At 41.2% G+C, this 27,133-nt stretch overlaps 1 protein-coding gene and 1 long non-coding RNA gene across 2 annotated transcripts; both read right to left on the bottom strand.

Moving 5' to 3' along the window:
• Positions 1–1,336: 1,336 nt before the first annotated feature.
• LOC117272488 (actin-related protein 2/3 complex subunit 5-like) lies at positions 1,337–14,490 on the bottom strand. Its single transcript, XM_078172870.1, has 5 exons — positions 14,248–14,490; positions 12,247–12,320; positions 9,726–9,902; positions 1,948–2,055; positions 1,337–1,831 (listed from the first exon to the last, which is right to left on the bottom strand). The coding sequence occupies exons 1-4, from the start codon at positions 14,384–14,386 to the stop codon at positions 1,993–1,995; spliced, it is 453 nt and encodes a 150-aa protein (XP_078028996.1). The 5' UTR covers positions 14,387–14,490; the 3' UTR covers positions 1,337–1,831; positions 1,948–1,992.
• Positions 14,491–22,980: 8,490 nt separating this feature from the next.
• Positions 22,981–24,986, bottom strand: LOC144464982 (uncharacterized). Its single transcript, XR_013492389.1, has 4 exons — positions 24,414–24,986; positions 24,257–24,334; positions 24,091–24,171; positions 22,981–24,001 (listed from the first exon to the last, which is right to left on the bottom strand). It is a non-coding gene; the product is annotated as an uncharacterized LOC144464982 (long non-coding RNA).
• Between the last annotated feature and the right edge of the window lie 2,147 nt (positions 24,987–27,133).

Genomic DNA, 27,133 nt, shown 5'->3' with positions numbered 1-27,133 from the left:
TGACCAAATATTTTCCCCTCTGTTCCTGAGATATGATGTTGGCTAATGGTAAGAAAAGTGTTTTATGTGGAATATGATGTCACAGTGAGGTTGACCAGATGCAAGGTCACACTGACCTTGGCTTTTGACCACCAAAATCAAATCAGTTCATCACTGTGGCCAAGTGAACGTTCGTGCCAAATTTGAAGAGCATGGAACATATATGGTTAAGAGATAGGCAGTCCTTAGCCATGCTAGATGCAGACTTTGCAGCAAAACATTTGACGTTAGCAAAGTGAGAAAAGCAGCTCGGGTCAGTGACACCAACGGGAAAAAGCACCAACAGATTGCCAGCATCAGCACACATTTTACTCCTGCTGTAGATCAGATAACTAGGTTATCACCTAGTGTCTACTGTATGTGTAGACACTAAAGCATTTCATACCATATTCCATGCTACATTTTTGCTACAATGCTTGTTTCAGCACACTGGAGCAGAGGGCTGCCACTAACAATTATTTTCATCATCGACTAATCAATTGTTTAGTCTATGAAGTGTCAAAATTGTGAATAATGCCAGAGCCCAAAGTGACATCTTCATCTTACTTCCTCTGTCCAACCAAAAGTCCAAAACCCAAAAACTCTTCATTTACTATTGTAAATGACAAAGAAAAGTAGCAAATACTCACATTTAAGAAGCTGGAATTGGCAAATGTTTGACAACATTGCTTGAAAAATGACTGAAATGACAAATTATTGCATCTCTACCTGAGTAAGAGCCTTATTATTACATCCTATAATTGCTTTACAGGGCTAATGTTTGCTATTTTAATCTATGGTACTTAAAGCTGTGGAAATGGGGTAAAATGCAATGGAAAAGATAGAGAAGTTTTGAAAATTCATTGGTTAAAAATGTGTGGGAACCCTGGTTGCATTTCTAGACCTATGTATGTCCCATTAATTTTTATGTTTGTATTTTCAGTCAATGAGACAATGGAGTAATAATGACGACATAAAGGTCAGACTTGGATGTTCGGGTTTAGCAGCACGTATTCTGTTTGAGCAGCCTAAGTCAAAAACAACAGCACTGAGCTGTCAGCCTCAAAGATGGGACATGGTATATGAAAACCAGACATCCAGTTGCTGATTGTGTGTACAAAATACACCACGTGGATACTGTGATGAAAATACACTGCCTACATGGGAATCACTATAACTTGAATGAGTTTTTTCATTTTGAGAGTGGCCTCTGATAAGTGATTCCCACAAATGCTCCAAGCTGGTAGCTTGGGTAGGACATATTCTTATGCTCTTTATCTTTTTTAAAATAATGAGAAAGGAATGTAATCAGCCCATATTCAGGTTTATTACTTTATTTTTGCTTATTTCAGATATAAAAAACAACAGAAGCAGTAAAACCTGAAAGCCAGGCTACACACAACAGTGTGGTGTAAGTAGAAAAAAATAGTCAACAAACAAACAAACAGAGTTAGAATGATGAGGGAAAAAATGAACACCGATCCCAGCATGCACTGGGCAAAAGGCAGGGAAACACCCTGGACAGGTCACCAATCAATGACAGTCCATCCAAGAAAAATCTTTTCTATGTCCTCATCCTGGATGATGAGGATAGAAGTAAAGTAGAGGAGGGGGAGTGATGTTACAGTGAGCCAGCAGAGGCATCAGAGCAGCACTGAGGCAGTCTGAAAGGAGTGTGGCGCTGCTTTAGAGAGAAAGTGTCTGAGTGAAGCATCTGAAATGTGTCCGCTCTCATGGCTGGCACACACAGACAGTTTGAGGTGCCAGCACCTCCCTGCCTGACTGCCAGCACTACTACATTCCAGAGGTGGGACTGAAAAAAGTAAAGGAAGAATGGCATCAGGAGGGCACTCAGCTTTAGTATAAAAATCATGTCCAAAAACATAGAGTGTTACTCAGCTCTGGTGAGCTTGCTTTTAGCCAGATTACCGTCCATGTGGGGTCTACAGATGGACTCTGTGGGTTCTGAGAGGATCAGACAGTCTTCCTGGCAGTAAGGACTCTAACTATAGAGCCCACTCCTCCCACTGCCAGAGCCTGTGGACACAGAAAACACACACATACTTAATGCTGATATCAAGCGTAGCGCACTGTAGCAAACACAGGAGACAAAAAAATCCTTCTATTTCCAAATTAAGTTGTTAAGTTAATATGGCAACCACTGACCATTAAGTGAGTTTTGAGAAAATTTGCACGTGTATATAATATTCATTCATTGTGCAAAATAAGAATGTGATTCTGATAGTTCATTTTAAAGCCGATATTGGCCGACACCAACAACATGCTGATATTATCGTACATCCCTAAAAACAAATATGAATCGAGCTTAACAAACGTATTAGACCACCACCCAATTTAAGGTTTATGCCACGGCTGCCCTAAATTAACAGCATTGGTAATTACCAAAATCATTTTTTATGTTTCTGTAATGGTTAATACACTAGTATGTAGAAGCTCTTTAACAGAAATTATATTTTTAATGCTAAAATATAATTATTATTACCTCTGACAAGGAGGTTATGTTTTCGCCGGCATTGGTCTGTTTCTCTGCAAAATAACTCAGAAAGTTCTGAACCGATTTTATTGAAATTTTCAGGACAGGTTGATAATGGCACAAGGAACAGATGATACAATTTTGGTGGTGATCGGTTGAAGCGAAATGGAGAAAATAATAAAATGGCGGGAAATCTGAGCTGCTTGGCGGAGGTCTGCACTCTCAGAGTGCTCTAGTTATTGTTATCCATGAATTTTCAAATTTATTGTTTTACAAAAAAACAACAGAAAAACAGAAAAAATAGCAAAGCACATTATTATATGTTACTTAAGATGTCAAATTATAGTTATTTACCATTTACTTGCATTCCTGACCAGAAAAATTAGTTTGAGTGGTTGAATGTTATGCTTGATTAATTTCTAACTTCTCAGAGAAGCCCAGTGAGCCGGCTCAAATTTGGGTATAAAAAGGTGAATTCAGTTTGAAATTCCTCATTCCTCTTCAAACTGGTGAAATGTTTAGAGCTCACTTAAAATGAAAGAGTCCGCATTAAAGCACTTAATGATGGTGGATGGTCTCTGAGACAGGGAAAGACAAAGTCTTCTCACAGTGTGGTCTAGTATGCTGTGGTCTACTCAATTGCCAAGACTGGTACTTACAACATGCGCCAAGGAAGAGGCAGGAAACGAAAGATAACTGAAGCGGATGTCAGACACCTCAAGATTTTAGGTACTAGAGACAGATGGAAAACCACTGCTGATCTTCAGGCGGAGATGAATGCTTCTAGATCAGAGTCTTGGAAAGTCTCCAAAATGACCATAAGCAGACAACTGATGGAACAAAGCTTAAAGGGAAGAATAGCTGCTAAGAAGCCATTATTGAGGACTACAAACATCCAGAAATGCCTCAGATTTGCCAGGGAACACAAACACTGGACTGTTGATGACTGGAAGAAGGTACTCTGCATAAACGAGTCCAAGTTTGACCTCTTTGGTCAGCATCATCATGTTTATGTCCGCAGAAAAGCTTGAGAACGTTTTGATGCCAGATGCACTGCACCCACAGTGAAACACAGTGGAAATTCCATTATGGTATGGGGTTCCAATTGTGGAAATGGCGTGGGCAAATTAGTGAAAAACGACAAAATCATGAACAACATACATAAACATCCCTCCTAATGGAGGGATATGCAGTGGAAAACCTACCATCCTATTCTTCTCTAAATCTGAATATGTATTTCTCAAATATTCTTCAACCTCTAGCCTTGCTGCTTTAAAGGGAAATTTCGGTTTATTTCAACCTGTCTCCTATCGTCCTAAATTTGTTTCAAGTGACTAGTGACAGGCACAGTATGAGATCACTGCTTGTTCTCGCGATATTTCGGCAGTGCTTTGGAAAGCAGAGCTAGATGGTAAACAAACATGGCAGCATACTGGTAAGGTAAGACAACACGTTTACATGTCGTTTTCTATATGTTCTCTGACATTTATCCTAACGATATGAGGCGGTCTTTGTGGAAAAAAAAGCTTGTTTAGTGGACTAACTTTGCACTTGAAGGTTGCCCGTTCACTTACGTTTTAACAGGTCTGACGCTACTATGTGCCCCAGCTGTATCTAGGCTAACGGCTAACATGCTAACTATTATTTTTATGTCACTAGTCACTTGAAACAAATTTAGGACGATAGGAGACAGGCTGAAATAAACCGAAATTTCCCTTTAAGATGCCCTCCCTTTTCCTGGCTAAACAATCCTTTAACAAACTTAAAAGGGTCCCTGAAAAAACCTGTCCTTACATGTTCCTTCTTCCTCCTCCTTTTCCTGAGATGCTCTGCACTTCTAAGAACTGCTAGCCTGCTTCTCAACTCCACTTGCAACACATTAATTCCCTCCCTTTCTTCTTCTGTAGCCTTTTCTCACTGCTTTCTTAACTGTCTCCTTTCCTTTACTAACTTCTCTATTTCTCTTTGCCGCCTAGACTTACCTGACTGTACCCTCTCACTCCTCTTTCTCTCATGCACCCCAAACCTCTCTGCACCATATGAGTAAATTCCCAGCAAGCAATAGTCGTGATTTAAACGTATTGGCTATATTTAGCTCTGATTTAGTCTAGCTACATGTAACCCAAATCTAGCCGATTTAATTTTGAAATTGATTAAATGTAATTTTCGCTATTGCAGATGGCGTGCGGTATGATATTCAATCACGTATGGAGAGTCAACAGCAATTAACATATGTTTATCTCCATTTTTTGGACATGGTCTCTACATAGCCGTATAATTGATAACGTCTACACTTTGGCTATGGTTAGACGTCTACCAAATTTTCACTGACAGCCCAAATTTAGCCTAGACGTCAGGTCTTCATGTAGACGGCTATTAGACGTTTTTTAAACCAAAAAATGCTTGCTGGACTCCCATCTTTTCTAACTTTTCTATCGCATTTCCTCTAAGCCTGCTTAAGATTACTGACAATTCTCTATTAACTATCTCCTATTCTTTACTGTCATTTGCCCTAGGCCATCTAACTCTAACCTTCTGCTCCATGGTTCTCTCTCTGACTGGCATACTGACCTCAGTGTCACCTGCATCCTCTCTTACTACCCCCTCCTTCTCCTCCTCAGTGGCAGTGTTACTCATATCCTGCGAACTGTGGTTTTTTACCTGCCGCTGGACTTCATCCGACTGACTCGACTGACTTCTTAGGAAGTACTGATCAATGCAGCTACTCTGCCCTTTCTTTGCCACATACTTCTTTTTTCCCTGATGAGTTTTGAGGACTTTTATTGATGTTACTTTCTGCCAGCCACAAGGACAAACCTGAAGCATCTTGTTCTCGACTGTGCTAATTTTGTCCTCTACAGATGCGCTTGCCTTGCCCTGAGTGCTGCTAATTCTAGCCCTGGTGGATAGGCCCGTGCCCCTATCCTTCACTGAGTCACAGATCCAATGCATAGTCATGTCTGTTCCAATGTCTGTTACCGTGTAATCCACCTGTCAGTCATTTTACACCCCAGCTCTCGCTGACTCTTGGGGTATTTTCCCTATGTTGGCTGTAGCTAATTTTGGTTGTAGCTAGACTGCTAGGCCTCACCACTGCTACTATGGGCTGCTAGCCCATGCCAGCACCTTTGGGGTCTTTTCCCTCCTGTCAGCTGTCTTTCCAAGCGGTCAGCTGTCCTATTCACAGCAGTCACTAGCTGGGCTAGTTCTAAATTCAAATAAACACAAGAAGTTTGTGCTCTAGAGAAAGGATCAATATTATCATGCATCCCTAATACTGAGATCATGTGACATGCGATTTAACTAATTGCATGACTTCTGGAGGTAATTGGTAGCACTAGGTCTTATTTTTTTTTTGGGGGGGGGGGGGACTTGGGGGGGTTGTTGTTGTTTATTTACATTTTTTAAAACAAGTTTTTATTTTTATTTCACTTCACCAATTTTGACTATTATATGTAGGTCCATAAAAAATCCTAATAAAAATCAACTGAAATTACGGGCTGTAATGCAACCAAAAACATCATGTCTGCCTGGACACTCACCATTCTGCATACAGAGCCAACAGATCCACAGAGGACACCATCTCCACTGAACCCTCAAACATCTTGAAAATAACGACACCTACCTACATCAGAATGCTGTCTGATGATTTCAGCTCAGCGTTCAACACAATCTCCACCACGAAAGTGAGTAGCAAACTTCAGACTTGAGTACCACAGTCTGCAACTGGATATCGGTCTTCTTTACAAATAGACCCCAGAGTAGGGGTGGGGGAAAAATTGATACAGCATGGTATCACAATATTTTTTTTGATACACAGGCGCTGAGTATCTATCTTTTATTATATACATTATTCATTTTACAACTTTTGGTACTAAAACAAGAAAATCAATTGCTTTTTCGGTCCACTAGATGGCGCTGATTTTATTTGATTTTTTTTCTGTTGAGGTCAGCAGAGGTCTCAGTCAGTAGCATTTGGCAAGGAGTTCATTAAAACAAAGATGGAGGCACTGGATAAAGAAATCAGAAATGCGCCACTGGCGTTATGACTGACTTATTTAGGATTTTTTAACAGAGAGGTAAGGAGGACTTGGATATGACACATAGGTTTTGCAAGCATTGTCATATAAGAATAAAACAACTCCTAAGTAACACTGCTCCCTCTTCCTCCTCGTCTGCTCTTCAATTTCAATGAGCTCTGCATCCATGTACGTCCATGTACTCCGTGTTCAAATAAATATGGGCGGTCATCAAATTCAAATGGCTCATCCAGATCCAGTTGGTCAAAATTGGGTAAAAATTCAGAAATGTTTGTTGTGGCAAGTGAAAACACAGAGAGATTTGAGTAGATGCAGGAAGTAACCGCTGGTGTGACCTCACCAAACGTGAGGAGTTACTCTGTTTGGAGTAGTCACAACTGGATCTGGATAAGCCATTTGAATTTGATGACCAGATAACACGGAGTACATGGATGAACACAGATGCAGAGCTCACTGAAACTGAAGAGTGGACGAGGAGAGAGAGGGAGCAGTGTTACTTCGGTAGAGCATATACTAAAATTGCAACAGGCAGAGGAACATGTCCGAATCCAGCTAAAGGTAAACACAGACGTTCATTTCTCCTTTCCATTATGTTGTGGGATAATTATACTTACAATCCGAGTCTATCTGTGTGAAAGAAATGCACTTTTAGTGGAAGTATTTTGACGTTGTTTGACGTTGTCTGAGTGCCCTATTATTTAATATAGCGCACGCTCACGGGCTGCAGGCAGGTCAGCCCGAGCTTTGTACTGGAGAAATGCCAAATACTGAACATCCTATCACTCATTTAGACAAAAGTAGATCGGAAAATAGGGCCCAGGTTGAAAAAAAAACATTAGTTCCCCTTTAATCTGGCCCCACAGAGGACGTTCAATCTGCCAACAGTTTAGTTTGTCAGGTGTACGCTGCATTTCTGACAGGTTTTATGATTGTGTTGGTCAGTCTGTCTGCTTTTCATCACATTTTGCTGCAATAGAAATGACTGAAGTCAGATGAGCAGACTGAAAACTTAAAGGCACTGTATGTAAGAATGTGGCCAAAACGGTTACTGCACTCAAATTCAAAATATTGCCGTGAGTTGTGTCCGCCCCCCCCTCCCCTACAGATTCGAGGTTGCTGCTCTGTGCCGAATTGCTGCGTTGTGCTCCAGCGTCTGGCAAAAATAGAAGTCCTGTGTATCTGTTGCGGAGGGCTCCGGAGTGCCGCAGCAGAGATGGAGCAGGAACGCAGCACAGCTGCAGCCGGTGGTAACACACACATTGACTAGAACTGAATCCTGCCGTGCCGGAGTGCAGATGCAACCAACGTGCATCTGGTGGAAACTGGGGGTGATTTGTTTGCCCACGGGCGGCTGCCGTGGCAGGGCTGCGTCGCTGCGTCCTTGATCTTCGGTTTTCTAGCTGGCCGTCAGAGCATGTCCGGCTTCTCTGCCGCTGCTACCGGGATACAGCTGAGGAGGAGCCGGCTGATAATGCTATGTACCGGGACACTGCTAATGCTGCTTGCCGTGCTGCTAACATTTGTTTCTCAAAAACATCAGTCGGGTCGATGACCGACCTGCACATGGGCTACAATGTATGATCGAAAATGATCAACAGTTGAAAGTATTCGAAATGTCCATCCCCGTCTAGCTATGATGCTAGTTAGCCAACTTTGGCTAAAGCTTACCTGTCGAGGAGAAGAGTAGCCACTTCGACATCCGATTTCAAATTCTTCTCCGCTTTCAACCGTCTCCACCGTTCACAAGCATCTCCTATATAGACCCTCGCTTTGCCTCGAGTTTTGTCTTGGCGTTTTTTGGGAATCATAACGAGGTCATTTGGGTTTAGTCACACCGTCAGCCATTGTAGCTCAGTCGTAACTGGAACTGATGCTGAGACTCTACTGACTGCGTGACTGGTAGACGGCGGTGGGTGGCGCAACAGGCCAAAACACAAATTCAAAACATAAACATGATTTGCAGACCGTAAATTTTTTTTTTAAATGCCAATATTCTGGATGTACTATTGTTGTCAGTGAGATCAGTATGTTATATGAACATTATTCCTTAGTCTCTGTGACATATTAGGATGATTTGACGACTATTTGCTTTAGATTTCTTACATATAGCTCCTTTAATCTTATGAGTTAAAGCTGATGTTGAAAAAGTTTTCCTTTGGGGTAGTAATTTGCAGTTGGAAAAAGTACTCAGCATATTGCAATACCACCATGATATCGGATTGTGACCTAAATATCGCAATAATATGGTATCATGGGTCCTCTGGTGATTCCCCTGCGCTAGAGCAGTGGTCACATGTTCCATGTTCACACTCTTCTGGTGCTGAACATCAGGGCCCCACAGCACTGTGTGCTCAGCCCTTCCTGTTCAATCTGTACACCCACAACTGCAAGTTCCGACATGGAGAGAAATCTGGTGTGAATTTTAAGGGGCTAAGAAGGAGGCTAAGAGACACACCCTCTGTCTACATCGGTCGAGCTGAGGTGGAGCAAGTTAACAGTTTTAGGTTCCTGGGAATCTGCATCCGTGAGAACCTGACATGGTCATCTCACATCTCCATACTTGTGACAAAAGCTCAGAAACGGATGCATTTCTTTAAGACTTAAGGAAGCTGAATTTCTCCGCCAAATTCTTGTTAGCTTTCACAGAGGGGCAACAGAGAGCATCCTGACCGGAAACTTGCATGGAATGTGCACAGCCCAGGAAAACAGAGCTCTGCAGTGGTTGATTTGAACTGCACAGAACATCACCTGTACCAATCTATCCAGCACCGGTGATATCAGTTAGGTGAGGTGCTTGTTCACAGCTCAAAGGACACTAAAATTTAAAACTCACTCCAGTGATACACAAGTATCTGCTGCCGTACCGCGACTCTACAGAATAGCTTCTTTCCTCAATCTGTGGGACTCCTCAACTCATCCTCTGTATTCTACCAACATTTTTTTTTCTTATTTTCTCTTGTGTACCTTTAAGGATCTACAACTTGCCTTTTTTTGTGCAACCCTGTTTAGAATATCAAACAACCTTGACCTTCAAATTCAAATTTTCACAATCTTTCTCCTAGTCTTATCTGATACTTCCCCACCTCAGACAATACGATATTTTGTTAATCTAAAAAAATATTTATCATTTGGAATTTGTATGACCTTAACTGCAATGATTACAAAGCACATACCTTTTCATGCCACTGCAGCAGCACAGTGCTGCTGTTGTCAGAGGGCGTCTCAAAGCCTCGGTAGATGTATTTCATCAGCAGGTCCACTCCAGCTTTGTCCAGTGAGCCCACAGCCTTCTCTATGTCACTGCTCTTAAAACTGCTCAGCACTTTGACCACGAGCAGCTCTGCTCGCTCCTGCACACGCACACACACACACACACACACACACACACACACACACAGTGGATGGTATATATCAAACAATATATATAGCTGAATGACTTGGCTGTCCTTTATCATATGTGTCAAATTATTTGTTACACAGGACCATCTCACAATCTGTCATTGGAATCTGTTTGGATCCGTTTCATCAGTCTCATTCTTGTGAACACAATATCTCAAGAGGACCTTGAGGGAGTTTCCTCAAATTTGGTACAAATGTCCAATTAGACTCAAGAATGAACTTCTTAGAATTTGGTGGTTGAAGGTCAAAGATCAAGCTCACTGTGACCTCACAAAACATGTTTTTGGCCATAATTCAAGAATTTATATGCTAATTATGACAAAATTTGACACAAATGTGTAATATGTCTCATAAAATGACAAAGTGATGACATTATACTGTATGTCCAAAAGGTCAACTTCACTGTGACATCAAAATGTTCTGCAAAATAACGTCATACTGAAGAGGATACATTTGGCCAGACACTGAATTGGTGACACTAATTTTGGGTGCCCACCTTGAAACTGCTGATTGTACAGATTCTATGTGCTGCCAGGTTGAAGATGTGTGTGAAGCATCTATGTTTACACAGACATGGATGTAAACTGTAACTACAATTTGACTGGTTCGCGGAGGCATACAAGCACAAGGTGGTAATTCTAGTAGAGGTACATCTTTCGAGTATGAACACTTAAATAGCCTTTATTTAAATCCTTATGTTGTAAAAGTTGTAAAATTTACTAGTGGCCCAAACCAGATTTATCTTCTTACTGTCATTCATGTAAGTGAACCCGAGGTTGAGTGGTTAAGAGCTGGGGTTAAAGGACACGCTAGTATGCTTGCTCTGTGGGCCAATGGATGCTGATGATCCAGTTATTTTATACCCAGATGTTTATCTTTTATGTCTTTATCTGCCTCAGAGCAACTTTCATAGGAATAAAGGGGGCCTTGCCATAACCGCTGTATGCAGTTCTCTTTATACATCCATGGTCATCACACACACAACTAAACCACGCCTGTAGCTGCCAGTGACTCCTTACAGGACACTGATTTGTTCAAAGCACTGGTGGTTCGGACACAAACACATAATTTAAAACCTAACTAGATAGATTTTCCTTAGATCTCATTGCGAGAATCCAGCTGTCATGCAAGGTAAGGCTTTCCCTGTTGGTGAAGCTTTAGAACTCTGCAGACTAAAAGACCAACACACAGAGAGGTTATTTGTTTTTTCCATAGATTAAGACCAGCTGTGTCGTTTTAGCGATCCAGCAAGATACATGTTTTGTCAGCATATGATCAATACATCCAATTTAAACTGAGTTTTGAAAAGAAAATTATTTTATTGTATGAAAGTTAAAATTACCAACATTTACAGGCATCAACACCTGAATCCCAAAACTTAGAAGAGAGACTTGGACAGGCAACTGTTAACTTCAAAAACAATAATGGCTCCTGATGAGGTTAGCATAGAGGCTGCAATATCAGAACTGGAGGGTATTTCTTCATTGAAAGAACAGCATAGAATGGCACTGGAGGCTTTTCTTGATGGAAAAGATATTTTGGCTCTCCGACAACAACAGTAACATACAGATGGTTCATCCATTCACCTGTCAAGTATTTTGTGAAAGTTCCCAGCTTCTCAGATGGTTCTATGTAACAACAAACCATTTGGTGCTTCAGGTAAGGCCATGTTAGGTTTCATCACCAAATTGTGTCGTCATCATCCTCTGGACCCCAGGATCTCTAATAACTGAGCAGTTTCTAACCTTATATTCTTTTCAAAAGTAGTAGAAAGGGATGAGGAAGGCCAGTTGTTTCCCTTTTCTATTTCTCAACTTTTAGCATCCGCCATCAGTGGACAGTTACCATCAACACTTGGGTTGTTTCGCTATATCCCATATCTGCCACACATTTTGCTGTTTTGTTCCCTACATAGGATGATGAGTTTAAAACATGGATACTGAGTGTAGAGTAAGGACCCATTTCCTGCGGAAATTACTCTTCAAATCATCTCACATCTTTGAGAGTTTTTTCATAGGATGGATATGCTTGTTGACCATATGAACCAAATCCCATTCCCAAATACCTAAATCCATCCTCTGCCTGTCCTATCACTTTCCGTAATATGATTATTTACTCATAAATTTAGAAGCAAAAACAATCAATACATGCGGAAAAAATACCCGATTGCTTATTAATGCTTCAAATAAGTCAACGGTCTTGTATCACTGCTATGTGGTGATACATTAAGAAGGTGAAGGATGTCTGGTATTACTGCACTTACACATGGCACTCAGCAGAGACAAATACTGATACCTTGGCCATCTGGTTCTTTGTGTTGATTGGAGGATTCTTCAGCACAGCCTCGAGAGCTGCATTCATGTTCCCCTTGCAGAACAACAGTCAAGGACCACGCAGTTACACAGGACAGAGATACATGTGCATCACTTTGTTCAACTAATTAAACACAAAGAGATGAGAGAAAACGTTTTTCTACAATGTGTACTGCACAGAATCCTCATTTAGCCTCCACCTGACAGGCATCATTGCTTCTTGCCATTAAAAAGTCAACTGTGCCTTCTTATTTAAGATAATTATGTATTGTATAAGGGAGAAAAGCTTGTGCAGCTTGCATTTTTTAGTTACACAACTCCAACTTGCATAAGAGCTATTAGAGACACTATGCATGATTACATTGGCTCATCATCCCAATCGGCCGATATTGGCTGTAAAATGAAATATTGGTATTGGCCAATATGCCAATTTCTGCCGCTATGACAAACCATATACATATATATATATATATATATGTACATAAAAAGAGAGATGACTGGTTGTATAATGAAATGTAGATCAAAACCTTGTGTCGGATGCTTATAGAGAACGGGAAACAACAGGGGGAAAAAAATCATTAAAAGAGCCAACATGTTTTGACAACTGCAGGTCTCCGTCAGGGCTTTAAAAACGAGTTTTAAATCTGTTTTTACAAATTTCCCGTAAAAGTAAAATACCCTTAGAAAACAAAAGGCTGTTAATCATTTTTTTCCGCTGGGCTTTTCAAATTTTAAAGGAAAGGTTCTTGAAAATGCATATAAGTCAGACAATGAAAAAATAGTACTACACAATGCAAACACAAATACATAGTCTTAAACCACATAGTCTTAAACCAGTGTAGGCCTACATAGCTTAAAATACATTCATTCATCTTCTAATCACTTCATCCTCTTGAGGGTCGCAGGGGGGCTGGAGCCTATCCCAGCTGGCATCGGGCAAGAGGCAGGGTACACCCTGGACAGGTCACCAGACTATCGCAGGGCTGACACATAGAGACAAACAACCATTCACGCTCACATTCACACCTACGGACAATTTAGAGTTATCAATTAACCTACTCCCCAATCTGCATGTCTTTGGACTGTGGGAGGAAGCCAGAGTACATGGAGAGAACCCACGCTAACACAGGGAGAACATGCAAATTCCGCACAGAGGGGCTCCCACACCCGGGATCGAACCAGCAACCCTCTTGCTGTGAGGCGACAGTGCTAACCACCACACCACCGTGCCACCCACTTAAAATAAATATAAAAATAAAAATAAACTGAGGTACAAGCATACAGATGAGGCATATCCAGTAAGAGGATTCAGGGAATAGAGTAGCATAATTTTCCATATGGATATGGATGGCCATATGGATGTACTGATATCTGTATCCCTTATCGGCCAAATAAGTTGTTATACATTGGCTTATCAGATATCAACAAACAAAATCCAATATTGTGCATCCCTAAGAGCTCTTGTTCTTGATAATGTTAATGAAACCCAGTAACATTCAACTAGGTTTTGTTTTGTTTATTTCTATAATGTTGTTCATGATAGCTGGTTCACAGCAGTTCACTGCTAATTATAACTTTATGTATACTACATAAAGTCTATTTAAAAATAAATTCTGGTTACAACACCAAACGCGACCACACCCTCGTGTGAGCTGACACCCGGAAACGCTACTGTGACAGTCATCCTTCGGCTATGTCCTCACAACTGTACTCATTATGTCACATAATATCTCATATGACTACAGTCTAAACGACCGATATTAAATACAATCAGAAGATATCAAAATATACTGCGAACTTGAGCTAACTCTGCTAACTTAATGTTACCGAGCATGTCAACAGAACAGAGATGTGTCTGAACCGACATGGTTCATGTTAAGGGATATAATGTGAATAAACATGTATAAAGGACATAATATAAATAGACATGTATCAAAGGACATAATATAAACGCACATGTATGCTATTTAAATGAAAGGATATTGTCTGAGCAAAGCGTCCACTTCTGCTTCGTCCGGACCGCCCTGGTTCTCTCCTCCGTCCTCCTCGTCCACAAACTTATTCTCATCGTATTCATCAACGTCTACTTTCCTAAACCGAGCGGAGTCTGTATTTTTAGACATTTTCGAAACGGTAGTAAAGCTTGTTATGGATAGCAGATACCAGCTGTACTGTCCACTTTCCAGCGCTTCCACTTCCTAACTCCTTCACTTCCGCCTCTTCTTCCTCTTTGGAATTATTGCTGTTGTACAGCTTTATTACCGCTACCTGATGGACAGGAGGATGGTGTAGTCATGTTAGTGGGAGAATTTAAGTATACACATTTTTTTTTAACCAGAAAAAAACTCTTGAGATTTAAACTCTCTTTCTCAAGAGTGTCCTGGCCAAGACAGACAGTAACATTATTTACAGATAGACAACATGGAACAAAAGCACAAAATAAAAAAACAGACAGCTCTAAAACAAACAATATGAAACACCTAATGAAATTACTACAAAGACAATCAAATAAGCATGTTAATATATGCTTTAAGTGAACCATAAAAACATAAAACAGGGCCAACTACACATGATTGCATGGAACAGCTAAAATACACCCTGACATTGGCATATAGATGATTGCGTGCAAAAAATCCTGGAACAGTGCTTTGGAACAGCCGAGAGGAACCAATGAGTGCAACTTTAACAAGCTGCATACATACATGCTCGTCTGCCAAATTTTGGACGTACCCTCAGTACAGACAATGTTCTGTTCTGTAACTGGAGAGCACAGCCATTTTCAATTTTTTGCTGAATGTACACACACAGATATGCTGGCAGTAGGCAAAGAATAGCTTTGTAAACAAGAGAATGCCAATGAAAAAGTATGCAAAAGCTTGAAGAGAGCCACCCAACCAGAGCATAGAGAATACAGTGATGAGTTAAGGGCTTACAGTTGGTAATACATTTCAATGCATCACAATAGAGTCCAGAGCATGCAAACACTGACATGCATTCATATAGGCTATAATACATCCCAATAATCAAGCACAGCCAAGAGAGCAGAGTTTATTTTGGCCAAGACAGAGAAGCAGTTCCTCTTTCTGAAATAAAAACCCAGTTTCAGCTTCAGCCCTTTCACAGAAACAAAGAAATCGTGTAACACTATACCTAGGTGTTTTTAAGATGTAACACGCTCTATGCTCTTGTTCTGAAGTGTAACAATAGTCAGGAGATTTGAAAGCTTCAACTTGGCTTTTGTGAGTAACATTTTAATCAGCATTCAAGATTAATTTTTATCCATAATGCCTTCCCAAGGAAATCCTAATCCTAATGTAAAGTTATGCTCCTTTAATTCTGATATCTTCTATTTTGCAGCAGATTTAGAAGCAAATCAAAGTCTTTCTTGGGTAGGACAATTAGTTTAGTTTAGTTTAGTTTATTTACTTTATTTATCCAAAAATTAAATCCATAAATTCAACGTTTTCACTCTTGCTTGTCAATTACACACAGGTCCAAAAGACAAACAGGACCTATACATGCACAAAGTGGAGAGATGTCAGAGTGAGGGGGCTGCCCTTGGTCAGGCGCCCCGAGCGGTTGGGGGGGTTCGGTGCCTTGCTCAAGGGCACCTCGGCAGTGCCCAGGAGGTGAACTGGCCCCTCTCCAGCCACCAGTCCACGCTCCATATTTTTGGTCCAGACAGGGACGCGAACAGGCAACCCTCCGGTTCCCAACCCAAGTCCCTATGGACTGAGCCACTGCCGCCCCACCAGGAGATTCATTTACAGTCCCATTCATCAAATTGAAGCAAAATATCTCATAATTTGCATTACTACTTGATGATGATGATGATGATGATGATTATTATTATTATTGTTGTCATTATTATTGCATGGAATTCCTCCAAGTCATAGTAATATATTTAATTCCAGCTGTTACAACAATGTATTTGAGAAGGATGTGATAATATACATGTTATTACATCTGTATTAATCAATTATGATCAGTGGCCACTAGAGGGCAGAAAAACAAAGCAAACAAAATTAAGTTCCCACAATGGAGCCATTCCATCAACTTACCATGTAACCCCTTGACATTACATCAGCATTAACTGTAACATCAACAGTACTTCTGCATGATCAAAACACTGATTGCTGCAGCTTTAAATGCTTATGACAACAAGAGCAATCATACACATTTTAAATAATAACAGTTGTTTACTGAAAATGAATAGAAATAAATAAATGAATAAATAACACAAAGGAAGAATGCTTTATTAATTTAATATCCCAAAGTGTATCCACTTCAAACTCCTCCTCATCACCTTTAAAGCCCTCCACAACCTGGCCCATCCCTACCGGTCTGAGGTCCTTCACCAGCACACTCCCTTCCACACTCTCAGGTCTGCTGATGCCAACCTCTTGTCCCTCACACTAGGACTAACCACTGCACCTGGGGGGACACAACTTTCTCCGCTGCTGTTTCAACCTCTGGAACTCAAGGCAAGGCAAGGCAAGGCAAGTTTATTTGTAGAGCACAATTCGTACACAAAGTAATTCAAAGTGCTTTACAGAACAAGAAAATGCATTAAAATCACACTGTACTGCAGCTGTCTTACGGCCCGTTTGGAGAGGCCAATGAGCAGGCCGTTACAGTAGTCTAACCTACTAGAGACAAATGCATGGATAAGTCTCTCCAAGTCAGGTTTAGACACTATACCTTTGATTTTGGCAATGTTTTTTAGATGGTAAAAAGCTGCTGATATTATTGATTTGATGTGGCTGTTAAAGTTCAAGTCTGAGTCCATTATTACCCTGAGATTTCTAACCTGATTTGTAGGTTTTAGAGAGAGAGACTGGAGGTGACTGCTGACACTTTCTCTTTCTTTCTGTGGACCAAATATGATGACTTCAGTCTTGTCTGAATTTAGCTGGAGAAAGTTGTTTTGCATCCACACACTGACCTGTGGATGCAGTGACAGAGTGAATCCACTGGTCCATATTCACTTGCTGTCAGTGAGACATAGATCTGAGTGTCGTCTGCATAATTGTGGTAGGACACATTATTACTTTGTATTAACTGGCCTGGGCGGTACGGTGGTGTGGTGGTTAGCACTGTTGCCTCACAGCAAGAGGGTTGCCGGTTCGATCCTGGGTGTGGGAGCCTTTCTGTGCGGAGTTTGCATGTTCTCCCCGTGTCAGCGTGGGTTCTCTCCGGGCACTCCAGCTTCCTCCCACAGTCCAAAGACATGCACATTGGGGACTAGGTTAATTGATAACTCTAAATTGGTGTGAATGTGAGTGTGAATGGTTGTTTGTCTCTATGTGTCAGCCCTGCGATAGTCTGGCGACCTGTCCAGGGTGTACCCTGCCTCTCGCCCAATGTCAGCTGGGATAGGCTCCAGCCCCCCCCGCGACCCTCAAGAGGATGAAGCGGTTAGAAGATGAATGAATGAATTAAAGGCATGTAGAGATTGAACAGAAGGGGTCCCAGGATTGACCCTTGGGGCACCCCACAGGTCAAGGCCATGTGGTCTGAGACACAGTTACCAATTTCAACAAAGTACTTCCTGTCTTCTAGATAGGACTTCAACCAATTTAGGGCAGTGCCAGAGATGCCCACCCAGTCCTCTAGTCTCTGTGAAAGGATCTCATGATCGACAGTGTCAAAAGCAGCACTCAGATCTAGCAGGACTAAAACTGAGACTTTGCCTGCGTCAGTGTTCAGGCACTCCCTATAGACAACATTGTCTCCCTTCTTATGGATTATTTAATCTTTGCATTTTTTCACTCTGTTGTAGCCGACACACACGCGCACACACACACACACACACACACACACACACACATACACATATACATATACATATATATATAGTGTGTGTGTGTGTGTATGTACACTGATATTCCACACCTGTGAGGTGGGATGGATTATCTCGGCAAAGGAGAAGTGCTCACTAACACAGATTTTAGACAGAATTGTGAACAATATTCGTGAGAAATGGTCTTTTGTGTATAGAGAAAATGTTTTAGATCTTTGAGTTCAGCTCATGAAAAATGGGAGCAAAAACAAAAGTGTTGTGTTTATATTTTTGTTCAGTGTACATACATACACACACACACACACACACACACACACACACACACACACACACACACACACACACACACACACACAGATTCAAACCTCTGCCAGAAATGCATTGCATGTCAATATAATGTGTATTTTTAACAAAGTTGACAAGTTCACAAGCTTGCAGTCCATTCAGATTGGACCTGCAACCCACTTTTGGACCACCACTCACCAGTTGGGAACCACTGCATTACACAATAGTTTACATACATCATCATCATCATCATCATCATCATCATCATCATTATAACTATAAGCTGTCTCCACACTAAATTAAACGCTGTTCAGTTTCAATAATGTATCAATTCAAAACACATTTTTATTACAGATTTTAGAACAAAAGACTTTAGAGAGCAAATTCATTTGATGAGTGACACAACTTTTACATGACACAACTATAACATTTGCGATAGAGACCACGTGACTGGAGGATTCCACCTGAACACAGTTATTTCCAGTCTCCTAAGCAGTTCTCCATCCTCTGGCTCCTGCCCCAGCTTACGTTTCTGCTTAACTTTCCTGACCACTTCTGCATATCTTTATCCCTCACAACTAATGCATACTCTTATGGCAAGCCGTTTTAACATTTAATCACTAAGTCCGACTATCCGGAATCACCATTATAGATATCTATAACGTCATTTTGACTAGTAGTAATGTCATTGTGACTAGTATGAATTTTAATTTAAGATATCTGTAACGTCATTCTGACTAGTCAAAACTGAATTACAGATATCTATGATGTCATTCTGACTAGTCAAAACTACAGTTACAGATATCTGTAATTCAGTTTTGACTAGTAAGATTCAAACTATTTTTGCCATTCATGTGTATGGGGTTTGTCATTATAGATATCTACAATTACATTATGACTATCTATAATTCCAGTTTGAGATATCTACAACGTCATTTTGACTAGTCATAATTCAGTTGTAGATATCTACAACGTCATTTTGACTAGTCATAATTCAGTTGTGGATATCCATAACGTCATTTTGACTAGTCATAATTCAGTTACAGATATCTACAACGTCATTCTGACTATCTGAAACTCAATTCAAGATATCTAGAAAGGACCATATAGATATCTTCAATTGATGATAATTAAAGATATCTTGAACTTGAATTATGACTAGTCAAAATTAAATTGTAGATATCTCAAACTGGAACTACAGATATCCACAATTCAGTTGCAGATATCCGCAATAACAATTGCAGATATCCGCAACTACATTGGAGATATCTATAATGACAAACCCCATACACATGAATGGCAAAAATAGTTTGAATCTTACTAGTCAAAACTGAATTACAGATATCTGTAATTAGAGTTTGCAGATATCAGTAATGAATATCCAGTCTAGCGATTAAATGTTAAAATGGCTTGCCATAATACTCTAACATCTCATTGGTTTGAGAACCAAAGCTTAATAGTCCAGGGGCCAAGGCAGATTTTGATATCACTTAAAGGGACCAAACGATTTTGGTATTTTTGTAAAAAGTAAAAAGTAAAAAAGTAATTAAACACAACCTTGCTCAGTTCAGTACACTCAGGGGGTTTCTGCTACAGCATCACCCACTCTGGTATTTCCAGTAGCTATGGCTGCTGGTGTTTGCAGACTTTAGATGGTTGGGTAATGCTGTATAACAGACATTTACGAGTCAGTTGCTGACATTTTTACCCCTCCCTACTTGTTTTACTGTTACAGAATGTTTAAGCATTTGGACCCATCATTATCCCACAATAATTTAGCTAATTTAAAACAAGAATTATATATCTAGTGAAGCACAACAGTTGACGTGCAAATTTACAGCACATCAGCAAGTGAAAAAAACCCCAGTAGAAACAGTTTGGGTTTGGATTGGAGAACAGCATCTATCTGCTGTGAGGGAACTGAAACTCTCAGACACTAACCTTCACTAAGAAGAGAACATGACAGGAAAGAATTTAGCTGGGTGAAACAAAACCTTGCTGTGTGTGTCCTGATGTCCTGAAGGATCCAGTGACTCCTCCCTGTGGACTATTGCATTAGCTGTATCCAAAGCTTCTGGGATCACATCCGGATCCACAGCTACCCTCAGTGCTGACAGACCTTTATACTGAGTTATTCTGATGAAAAATGTTGGGATTCATGGGACCACAGATGATTTGTCATTTGTTAAAATCTAAACTGAATATGTAAAGGCTCTTCTTTTCTGCATGCTTTTTTTCTTGAAACAAAGAGAGCTATTTGACACCCATCTCCACAGGATGCCTCATGGTCACACCAAGTGAGACCAGTCATCAAACTTGATTGGACAAGACTTTTACAGTGACATGCCCCTCTGTGATGTCACCAAGCAAACTTCAGGAAAGTTGTGCTTGCTCATAAGTCTTTCTCTTTCTCCTGGGCTGCCAACCAGCCCAGACTCTTGCTCCTGGGCCTTTGACCGACCCAGACAGAACTCTCTTCCTCCTGGGCTCGGACCAACTCAGAGACCCATGCCCCAAACCACTAAACGGAGGGCAATTGCTCACAGACTCTTTCTCCTGGACCACGACGTGCCCTTGCATTGCGGCAGGAGCAAACCCTGGAAACCAGAGAAATTAGTATGCAAACACAAGGTTTGCAACTAACTTTCCAGCAACAAGGAGAACCAAGTTGAGTTAGCACCCCAGCGTCTAACTCTGCACGGACCCCGAGTGATCGGCTTCCTAGGACCTGCACTTTTGGAACAAGGACACAACAAAGACTGCTTCTGGAACCACAGCTCTTTCCGGCCTTCCTCGGCCGGCTAACAAAAGCAGCACACCACAAAGCGACTCTTTCTTCCATCCATTCAAAGATTGGTAATGTAGCAACAGGGCACAGCTTTATCACAACTGTACAGGCTAAGCAAGACTGTTTAACTTGTTTTATGTGATTTAATGCTGTCATTGAGTCATTGATGTGATTGTTTGCAGTTAGGTTATTGGTTAATTGGCTTCGCCAAAGCTAAGTGTTTAGTATGCTAATGCTGTTCACAGACAGAGTCTTGCACACAGATAAACATCCTCTGCACTAATCCAGACCCTTTGCAACACAAATCACATTCACATACACTCATTTACCAATAGGCTTTCAACAGAGCTACACCCAAAGAGGCACTTCAAAGTCCTGCTTCTCTTCCTTTGTCTTTGTCCTGACAACAGGGTCAGAAAAGCACCTCCCCCGATCTGAAGCCAAGCTTTGATTCCGCCATCTTGTAGTTCTCTGTTGTCAGCCATTTTGTTTTTTAGGCCAAATGGCCCTTTGATTACCACAGCTGCCTATCTCTCTCTCTCTCTCTCTCTCTCTCTCTCTCTCTCTCTCTCTCTCTCTCTCTCTCTCACACACACACACACACACACACACACACACACACACATATATACACCAAGCTTGTATATAGTCCGTTAGTTAGAATTTGTGTGTTTTGGTTTGCTTTGCTTTCCTATATGAAAACTTTTTTTTTTTTTTTAATAATACCTGCTCTCCATTGTTGCACAGGAGCAAATGAATAGTCAACCTCTGCTACGTCAAGAACTCTGAAATCCTTCAGGCTTTACTATTAATTTTGGTTATGGTTATTCATTTATTTATTAATCAAAATTCCAAATTAGTGAACCTTAGGAGACTGATATATGTAACTGGCTATCATTTTTCCCTTTTTGGGAATGGTGCCCCACGAGGTGATTTAATGTAAATTAAGTCACATTATTTAACATCATTAATAATTATTATTAATAGTTATTATTTCAGATAGCCAATTTGTTACTTTAATTGGGGCTCTATTATGAGGTCAACCCGTGTTAAGGCTTAAGTCCCAACAAATGGTGCGGCCATGTAAAACATAGCACTGGTGACTCGATCACAACCAATAGTATCCCCTCTTTTACAGTATCACCAGTATAATTTACAACATTTTTGGTGCCTCCTTGTGATGCCCAGAATTGTTCATAACATTAATGGTGCCCCTTGATGAGGCCTAATATTGCTGTTTACTACAAAAATATGCCTGCCATTTCTTTGAGTTCAGAGGGCAGGAATTCAAGCTACAGTTCACCTATTCAGCAGAGTCTGTCAATCAGCTGATCAGATCCTGGCAGAGAACACGAGTTGGACCTAAGGGCTTCAGGAGAGGGGTCGCTGAGCTAAAGAGCAAAGCTGCCGAGCTGGAGCAGCTTTCACACACAGTGGCTCACCTCCATTTTTTTCTCCACTATCATCCCTTGTAGTCCTGTTTACACAAGCAGTATTAGAGTTGAACGCTTCAGGTATTCATTCAGAGAACTCATAAACAGCATGTCCATTATTAATGAAGGAAAACACACATACGCATGCACGCACACACACTCTCTTCTTGGGATGCCTTATGCTTTCTCACTTATCTCTATAAACTCAGCCATGTTGCAGTTAAGATGGAGTCAGAGGTATTTAAAGGGAAATTTCGGTTTATTTCAACCCGCCTCCTATCGTCCTAAATTTGTTTCAAGTCACTAGTGACATAGAAATACTAGTTAGCATGTTAGCCGTTAGCCTAGATACAGCCCTAGTGTCAGACCTGTTAAAACTTAATTGAACAGGCATCCTTTTGTGGCGAGTTGGGGGGGGGGTGTTTAAATATCAGTATCAAGATCCAGGTGTCCGACAACGCCACCTGGGGAATTGCACCCCAGGAAATACTAGACTAAGATTTTAACTAGATCAGGTCACACAGATTCGTAAACTACTGGGGCGAGACGGTTTGTAATTTTAAAAACAAACAAACTTTATTAAACTAAATTATACAAAAGAAAAGAAGCAATATGTCACACACCACACATAATATAAAATAGGCACTTGGACAGGGGAGGGGAATAAGGTCAGGGCTGAGGCTTACCATGCGGCAGAAACCAAAAAGGGAGAAGGGATCCTCAAAATAAACCACCCGTGAGACTGCACACACACACAACAAAAAAGGGAGGGGGTTTGTGAAGAATGCACCACCACCAGGGGTCAAACTGCCGCCGTCAGCCACCAGCACCTGAACAAAAAAAAAAAAAAAAAGAAAACAAGGATTAATAAAACATGCCCAAGGACTAAACAAAAATTGGTGTGGACTAACTAATAAAAATTACAAAAGAACCGTAATTTAATGAACCTAATTTAACCCAACTGAAATCCAATACAAGAAAATATGAATAATTAAATCAATTTATCACAATTAATAACCCAAAAAGATAAAGAGAAAATTACTGAGTTAATTGAAAAGAACCACCAAAGAAACACGAATGAAACAAATTAACACCAGGTTTAAAATAAAGAGATCATGGGTGGTGGCAGGGGCAATCATGTAGGCCCCAGCACAGCCCTTAAATCAATGGGACCTCAGTCAGTAGGTCCAAGCGGCAACCAGCCGCGTCGGGCCAAAGCGTAGTCCGCCTCACAGCAAACCAATACAAAAAAAACAAACAAATTTTAAACAGGAAACCAAACACCAAAATGAAGAGAAAAGAAAAGAAAGAAAAGAACCAAAACCAGAAAAACCAAAACAGAATAACCAAAACAGAATTAGAACATGAAAACCAAAACAGCAACGCAGCTCCAGGAGTGATGGTCAGTGATGGCCAGAGTTACAGGCCACTAAAAAAAAGAAACAGAAACAAAACCTAATATTTAGTAAATTAATTAAATGAATTGAAACTAACTTAAGAAACCAAATTAATACATACCAGGGGTGCCAGGCATGCACAGCGAACATAAACAACCAGCGAATGCGAGCCTCACAGGACGCAGCTTTAAACACACACGGCCTGAGAATTACGCACAAGAGAGTGATAAGCAGGGAGCCAAGCAACAGTTGAAAATGAACAGGCAGACAACGTGCGGACAACATACCAGAGCGGACCAGTAGCTGAACACAGCGAGGCTCCAGCGAGCCACTCCCGCCTCCCCCGGACCAAGCAGTCAGCTGCGCTGCAAGGAGTGGAGAGCGTGTGACCAAACTGCGCATTACGCACATACAGAGCAAAAGGAGAAGACCGCAGATGCTTACCTGGGTAGAGAAGATTTGTGTGCCTCGACGGCGGTCACAAACACGGGACGGCTGCACCAAACAAACGCTGCACGCCAAACAACGCTGACACGCCACGCCACAGCCACCACGGGAGCAAGCGAGGAGCGGAAGAGAGGACGGGGCGCGGCCTCACGCCTGAATATAATGGCCCCGCCCCGCAATCACGGTGGTTGGAAAGCAAACACAGTGCCGAATAGTGGCAAGGAGGGAGACAACCTCCGGCTACACTTTCAAGTGCAAAGTTAGTCCACTAAACAAGCTTTTTCTCCACAAAGACCGCCTCATATCGTTAGGATAAATGTCAGAGAACATATAGAAAACGACATGTAAACGTGTTGTCTTACCTTACCGGTGTGGTGCCATGTTTGTTGTTTACCATTTAGCTAAGGCTGCAACTGGTCCCATTCCTTGCAACAGAGGTATTCCTCTTCTGTGAGCACTGGGGTACAGCATTCACAGGTAACGTTACACCACCAATCTCCAGAGCTAAAGCCTTCCAGCAGCCATTCCTCCTCTGTCCTTCTCTACCTGTTGTGCCTCTCTCTCTCTCCTCCTCCGTTCTTCAATTTAACGTACAGTACAGGCCAAAAGTTTGGACACACCTTCTCATTCAATGCGTTTTCTTTATTTTCATGACTATTTACATTGTAGATTCTCACTGAAGGCATCAAAACTATGAATGAACACATGTGGAGTTATGTACTTAACAAAAAAAGGTGAAATAACTGAAAACATGTTTTATATTCTAGTTTCTTCAAAATAGCCACCCTTTGCTCTGATTACTGCTTTGCACACTCTTGGCATTCTCTCCATGAGCTTCAAGAGGTAGTCACCTGAAATGGTTTCCACTTCACAGGTGTGCCTTATCAGGGTTAATTAGTGGAATTTCTTGCTTTATCAATGGGGTTGGGACCATCAGTTGTGTTGTGCAGAAGTCAGGTTAATACACAGCCGACAGCCCTATTGGACAACTGTTAAAATTCATATTATGGCAAGAACCAATCAGCTAACTAAAGAAAAACGAGTGGCCATCATTACTTTAAGAAATGAAGGTCAGTCAGTCCGGAAAATTGCAAAAACTTTAAATGTGTCCCCAAGTGGAGTCGCAAAAACCATCAAGCGCTACAACGAAACTGGCACACATGAGGACCGACCCAGGAAAGGAAGACCAAGAGTCACCTCTGCTTCTGAGGATAAGTTCATCCGAGTCACCAGCCTCAGAAATCACAAGTTAACAGCAGCTCAGATCAGAGACCAGATGAATGCCACACAGAGTTCTAGCAGCAGACCCATCTCTAGAACAACTGTTAAGAGGAGACTGCGCCAATCAGGCCTTCATGGTCAAATAGCTGCTAGGAAACCACTGCTAAGGAGAGGCAACAAGCAGAAGAGATTTGTTTGGGCCAAGAAACACAAGGAATGGACATTAGACCAGTGGAAATCTGTGCTTTGGTCTGATGAGTCCAAATTTGAGATCTTTGGTTCCAACCGCCGTGTCTTTGTGAGACGCAGAAAAGGTGAACGGATGGATTCCACATGCCTGGTTCCCACTGTGAAGCATGGAGGAGGAGGTGTGATGGTGTGGGGGTGTTTTGCTGGTGACACTGTTGGGGATTTATTCAAAATTGAAGGCACACTGAACCAGCATGGCTACCACAGCATCCTGCAGCGACATGCCATCCCATCCGGTTTGCGTTTAGTTGGACGATCATTTATTTTTCAACAGGACAATGACCCCAAACACACCTCCAGGCTGTGTAAAGGCTATTTGACCAAGAAGGAGAGTGATGGAGTGCTGCGGCAGATGACCTGGCCTCCACAGTCACCGGACCTGAACCCAATTGAGATGGTTTGGGGTGAGCTGGACCGCAGAGTGAAGGCAAAGGGGCCAACAAGTGCTGAACACCTCTGGGAACTCCTTCAAGACTGTTGGAAAACCATTTCAGGTGACTACCTCTTGAAGCTCATGGAGAGAATGCCAAGAGTGTGCAAAGCAGTAATCAGAGCAAAGGGTGGCTATTTTGAAGAAACTAGAATATAAAACATGTTTTCAGTTATTTCACCTTTTTTTGTTAAGTACATAACTCCACATGTGTTCATTCATAGTTTTGATGCCTTCAGTGAGAATCTACAATGTAAATAGTCATGAAAATAAAGAAAACGCATTGAATGAGAAGGTGTGTCCAAACTTTTGGCCTGTACTGTAGCTCTTCGTCAGTGTATTCTGGCTCAAATAAATAAGGGTGGCCATAAACTTTGCAAAATCAAATTCCTCCTCCACAAAGTCGAAGTCTGGCAAAAAGTCAGCCATTATTCGTTTTCTATATGTTCTCTGACATTTATCCTAACGATATGAGGCGGTCTTTGTGGAGAAAAAGCTTGTTTAGTGGACTAACTTTGCACTTGAAAGGATGCCCATTCAATTAAGTTTTAACAGGTCTGACACTAGGGCTGTATCTAGGCTAACGGCTAACATGCTAACTATTATTTCTATGTCACTAGTGACTTGAAACAAATTTAGGACGATAGGAGACGGGTTGAAATAAACCGAAATTTCCCTTTAATGGTTTTGTCCTTACGTTGGTTACTAACAGTTTAACAAAACTTCAAGCAATTCCTTAAGTACAAGACAAAGATAATGACAAAAACTTAAATCGTTAAATAAACCTTTTAAGGAAACCTTAAGCAGAAGACTTAAA

Source organism: Epinephelus lanceolatus, chromosome 12, assembly GCF_041903045.1.
Source record: "Epinephelus lanceolatus isolate andai-2023 chromosome 12, ASM4190304v1, whole genome shotgun sequence".
Classification (NCBI taxonomy): Eukaryota; Metazoa; Chordata; class Actinopteri; order Perciformes; family Serranidae; genus Epinephelus; species Epinephelus lanceolatus.
Note: the sequence above shows the minus strand (reverse complement) of the source record. Positions and strands in the feature narration are given on the sequence as shown.

Bases quoted from the DNA above. Each gene is read 5' to 3' on its own strand.
- LOC117272488 (XM_078172870.1), bottom strand. From the start codon at position 14,386: ATGTCTAAAAATACAGACTCCGCTCGGTTTAGGAAAGTAGACGTTGAT. The intron at 9,903-12,246 runs GTATCAGTATTT...GTGCGTGTGCAG, and splicing joins CAAAGAACCAGATGGCCAAG to GAGCGAGCAGAGCTGCTCGT. The intron at 2,056-9,725 runs GTATGTGCTTTG...CTGTGTCCACAG, and splicing joins TGCTGCAGTGGCATGAAAAG to GCTCTGGCAGTGGGAGGAGT.